We start from the raw sequence: 4,649 nt of genomic DNA, 5'->3' as shown, positions 1-4,649 counted from the left end.
TATAATTAATTAAAATTAAATATTATTAATTTGAAAAATATATATCAATTATTTTTTTACAATACTAATTACAAATATATGATTATTAATTAATATATGTTCAAGAAACAATGTGTTATTAAATAACTAATTTAAAACCATTTATAAAGGCAAATATTTTTAAATATTAATTTTAAATTTTTTATAATTAAGTTTTATTTTGAAATTAAACTATTTGTGTAATTACACTTGTGCAACCAAATAACACGCTTGTAATTACACTGTAATTACGCTATGACAAACAAACAGATCGTTATAATTACACTACTGTGTAATTACTATGCTGTTTAATTACTACCCTACTAATTACACCAATTCCAATTACAGGTGGCTTCCCAAACACGCCCTCAAAGTAAACTATCCCTAGTCTACATTCTATAAAATATTGAAAATATTTTTTTTTTTTTTAAAATCGCTCAACACATATGCAATAAGATGCTAGTTTATTGGGGTGACGTTGACTCCTATCTCCAAAGTAAACCAAACTAAAGGGGCAAGGAATAAATAAAACATTTACTCCTTTGTCTCAATTTATGTGATATTGGTCAAATATTCAGAATCAAATATTTTTATTTTGATCGTGAATTGCGACTTTCAATATTTAAAAATTACATTAAAAATATTATAAATTATAATAATTAATAATTTAAATATTTAAAGAATATACGAATAAATGGCGATGAAAGATTTTTTTTTTTACTCTAAAAAATCGGAACTATATCTCGGGACAGAGGGAGTATTATTATGGTAGATGGAGAAAGAATGAGTACAACCAAATAATGTCCTTTAGACAGGACATGAAGCAAGGAAAGGAGTAAACAGAGGAATCCAAGCAATGCCAAACTAAACCTCAGTTGTCAAGTAAATTAAAAACCTTTCCAAAGTATCCCACATGACTTCATCCCCTTCATTTCTATTGGGTGTGAAACATATAAATAGCCACAAGATTTTGCTGAATTAATTAATTAACGAACATAACTTTTTCTGGTAATTTTGTTACTATAGGAAAGAGAGATGAACATTCTTGGCATATGGGTGATGTTTGTGGTTGTAGCTGTTTCAGCAGTAGCAGGAGCAGGTTCTGGGGATATTAATCAGCAGCAGAAATGGTGGAAATGGATGTCATCAAGTTCTGGAGCATCTTCATCATCAGTGGTCAATCCAGTTGTCTCTTCTTCAATTGTCCTACCACTCGTTGGCAATGTCTATCCCCTTGGGTATGCAATCATGTCATTCACATCCATTTATTAGGCTATGGGAAGGGGAGGTTCGGCGTAACTGGTAAAATTGCTGCCACGTGACCTCTGGGCATAGGCTCGAGCCGTGAAAACAATCTCTTGCAGAAATGCAGTGTAAAGCTGCACAATAGACCCTTGTGGTCCGGCCTTTCCCCAAATCTTATGCATAGCTAGAGCTTAGTGCACCGGTCTTTCCCCAAATCCTGTGCATACCTAGAGCTTTGTCCACCGGTCTGTCCTTTTTTATTTACTAGGCCGTAGGCTTCACATGGACCGTTTTCCATAGTATTTTTGAAATAGGAAGACTGTAATACCTATTGGAGTTAAATTGATTGTATTAGTTATGCTGTGCAGTTATTACTATGTTCAACTGAATATAGGGCAGCCTTCAAGGCCTTTCTTTCTTGATCCTGACACTGGCAGCGACCTCACCTGGCTCCAATGTGATGCTCCCTGTGTTCGCTGCACAAGAGTAAGCTCTTCTTACAACTCATTTTATGCTACTAGTTCAATACTCAAAATTGAGTACAAAATTATCTCATTAGCTTTATGCACATTTTAGGTTAGTTTGGGTTCTTCGTAACTGTAATGGCGTATTACTATCTCAAATTAAATGATCATATGCAATCTTATACTATTTTATCATTGGGTGCAACCTCTATACTTCTGGAGGTCAATTAAGTACTGAAGAATTGGGAGATAGTTCTTCTGACTTTTGCATTTCCCAAGGAATGCCCCTGCTTATTGTGTATTCCAGCTCAATAAGAAAGGAAGGTAGAGGGAGGACCAGTTTAATCAGTTGTTGATAGGATCATTCTTGTTTTTGATAATAAAATTTGAACCAGTTTCAGACTTTCTCATCCTACTACTTGTATACTTGTAGGCGCCTCATCCATTCTACAAACCAAACAATGACCTTGTGCCATGCAAGGACCCGCTTTGTGCCTCGTTGCACCAGGGTGATCACAGATGTGAGAGTCCAGAACAATGTGACTATCAGGTTGACTATGCCGATGGAGGTTCATCTCTAGGTGTCCTTCTTAATGATTTGTTTACGTTCAACATGACCAATGGTGCTTGGATAATACCTCGTTTGGCTTTAGGGTTAGCAATCTTCGTTCTCTCTCATTCTCTATGCTTTTTTTTTCTTTTTTTTTTTACCTGTCTTGCTTGTATCAAAATGCATATTCTGTAATGTCCTTTTCCAAATACTCGCATTCTTATTTGTTTTCATTCCAAGTTTGTTAAGACTGTTGTCCTATTGCTAATAAATGAAGCGTTATGAGGCTCTATTGACCAAAGATAGAGCAGTTAATATAAAAAAGGAAATAAGAGAAAAGAAAGAACTGTCAATTGCTTCACCTTATTCTATGTATAGAAGATTATGATTGATAAACTTGTACTATTAAGAATGACATATACTCAGTAGAAATATGCATTACACTGTTACGATATATATATCCTGTTCCTCCTAATCAACATCATAAACCGAATTAAAAGAAATATTCTGCAGATTGGTAAAAGGAATAAAAAAGAAACACGGAGAAAAGGTCACTCCCTACCCGCAGTAATTAACGTTTGGAAGGCCAACTGGACATCTGTTATGCTGTTTTGAAGATGTAACCTAGATGAAGCCACACAGTTGTTCTGTAAATTTGTATACATAAACATAATGACCGTGCTTAATTGTTTAAAGAAGGTCCAACAATTCCCTTCTTGACTATACTTCCTGAATATAAATATTGGCGATAATTAAGAATAGGAAAATTTGTTCGTTCAGCAGATTCTGAAGCTTCCTTGATTGGATAAATAACTCTAGTCTATGATAGTCCTTCTCTCGGAACTATTTTTTAACACGAGATCAAACGAATTCATATTTCATTTTTGTGTAACTTTATAGGTGTGGATATGATCAGTTACCTGGTCAAGCTTTTCATCCTTTGGATGGAGTGCTTGGTCTTGGGAAAGGAAAAGCGAGCATTGTGTCTCAGCTTCACAGCAAGGGTCTAGTGCGAAATGTGGTAGGCCATTGCTTGAGTGGCAGAGGAGGAGGCTTTCTCTTCTTTGGAGATGAGGTTTATGATTCCTCACGCATAGTCTGGACTCCTATGGCACATGATCACATGTAATGCACACTTCTCACTCAAATTATAAAAGAGACGAACCAAACTTTCGCTTTCTAAATTGATGTTCCATGAATGACAGGAAGCACTATTCAGCAGGATCTGGAGAACTCATATTTGGAGGTAAAGGCACAGGATTCAAGAACCTTTTTGTGGTCTTTGACAGTGGAAGTTCCTTCAGTTACCTAAACTCACATACATACCAAGGTTTCATTTCACTAGTAAGTGGTACAACATCTAGAATTTGCGTTTATGGATATCTTTGGTTGGTTTAATATGTCTGTCTATTGTAACTTATTGTAGTTCCACTTGTATTGACAGTTGAAGAAAGAACTGAATGGGAAGCCGCTAAGAGAAACAAAGGATGACTATACACTCCCATTATGCTGGAAGGGCAGGAGACCTTTCAAAACCATAAATGATGTGAAGAAATACTTCAAGCACTTTGCACTTAGCTTTTCCAATGGACGGAAATCCAAAGTTCATTTCGAAATCCCCCCTGAATCATATCTTATTATCTCAGTAAGATTTTCAACATTCTTTCTTTACATGGTGTATTGGTTTTAGGATGGATGGGGAAAATATGAATACATTAACTTGTTTTGTAGTCAAAGGGCAGTATCTGCTTGGGAGTTCTAAATGGTACTGAAGCTGGCCTGCAAAATGTCAACCTTATTGGAGGTATGAGTTTAAAATGGTTGCCTCGTTTTGAGTTTGTTTAAGTGCATTTTTCCACTATCATTATATTTAACAACAATCAATTCCAATGAAACATCATTAATCTAATTACCTGTTTTTCCAGATATATCAATGCAAGATAAAATGGTGATCTATGACAATGAGAAGCAAGCAATAGGCTGGAGCCCTGCAAATTGTGACAGTCCACCAAAGTCGAATAACATGATAATGTAATTAAACTAAGAAGACTAATCTTTTATCTTTTGGTTCATGTTACCATTTCAGTTTAATCATTCTATTTGTATGTGCTTTCATAAATAAATGGGGAATTAATAATAAGAACCCTCCCCTTTTGTATGTGTCTGGTATATGCTTCTGGTTATGATCATGCTGTGAAGTGATTGCGCACTCCAAAAGACCAAAATGTAAGTCAAACAATAACTGTTCCAACATGAGTAAGAGCCTGTTTGGATGGCCTTATGATGCCTATAAGCTGTTTGCAGCTTATAAGCTAAAAAAAATAAGTTGGGGTAGTCTAATTTTTTTTTTTTGGCTTATAAGCTGCTTTAGA

At 35.2% G+C, this 4,649-nt stretch overlaps 1 protein-coding gene across 3 annotated transcripts; it reads left to right on the top strand.

Annotated features, from left to right (window-relative positions):
• The first annotated feature begins 766 nt into the window (after window positions 1-766).
• On the top strand, window positions 767-4,435 carry LOC132606161 (aspartic proteinase Asp1). Of its 3 annotated transcripts, none has more exons than XM_060319531.1 (9): window positions 767-900; window positions 1,045-1,256; window positions 1,632-1,749; window positions 2,161-2,381; window positions 3,178-3,402; window positions 3,483-3,621; window positions 3,722-3,922; window positions 4,009-4,081; window positions 4,203-4,435. In XM_060319531.1, the coding sequence occupies exons 2-9, from the start codon at window positions 1,054-1,056 to the stop codon at window positions 4,310-4,312; spliced, it is 1,290 nt and encodes a 429-aa protein (XP_060175514.1). In that variant the 5' UTR covers window positions 767-900; window positions 1,045-1,053; the 3' UTR covers window positions 4,313-4,435. The 3 variants fall into 3 exon arrangements, with proteins under 3 accessions (XP_060175514.1, XP_060175513.1, XP_060175515.1); XM_060319532.1 differs by having other exon boundaries at window positions 799-922; XM_060319530.1 differs by having other exon boundaries at window positions 788-1,256.
• The last annotated feature ends 214 nt before the right edge of the window (window positions 4,436-4,649 follow it).

Source organism: Lycium barbarum, chromosome 8 (genome assembly GCF_019175385.1).
Source record: "Lycium barbarum isolate Lr01 chromosome 8, ASM1917538v2, whole genome shotgun sequence".
NCBI lineage: Eukaryota > Viridiplantae > Streptophyta > Magnoliopsida > Solanales > Solanaceae > Lycium > Lycium barbarum.
The sequence above is the reverse complement of the archived record's forward strand: the minus strand, read 5'-3'. Positions and strand labels throughout refer to the sequence as shown.

Excerpts from the sequence above, each read along its gene's own strand:
- LOC132606161 (XM_060319531.1), top strand. The coding sequence starts at position 1,054 with ATGAACATTCTTGGCATATGGGTGATGTTTGTGGTTGTAGCTGTTTCA. Across the intron at positions 1,257-1,631 it reads GGCAATGTCTATCCCCTTGG|TTATTACTATGTTCAACTGA; the intron begins GTATGCAATCAT and ends TATGCTGTGCAG. Across the intron at positions 3,622-3,721 it reads ACCAAGGTTTCATTTCACTA|TTGAAGAAAGAACTGAATGG; the intron begins GTAAGTGGTACA and ends TTGTATTGACAG.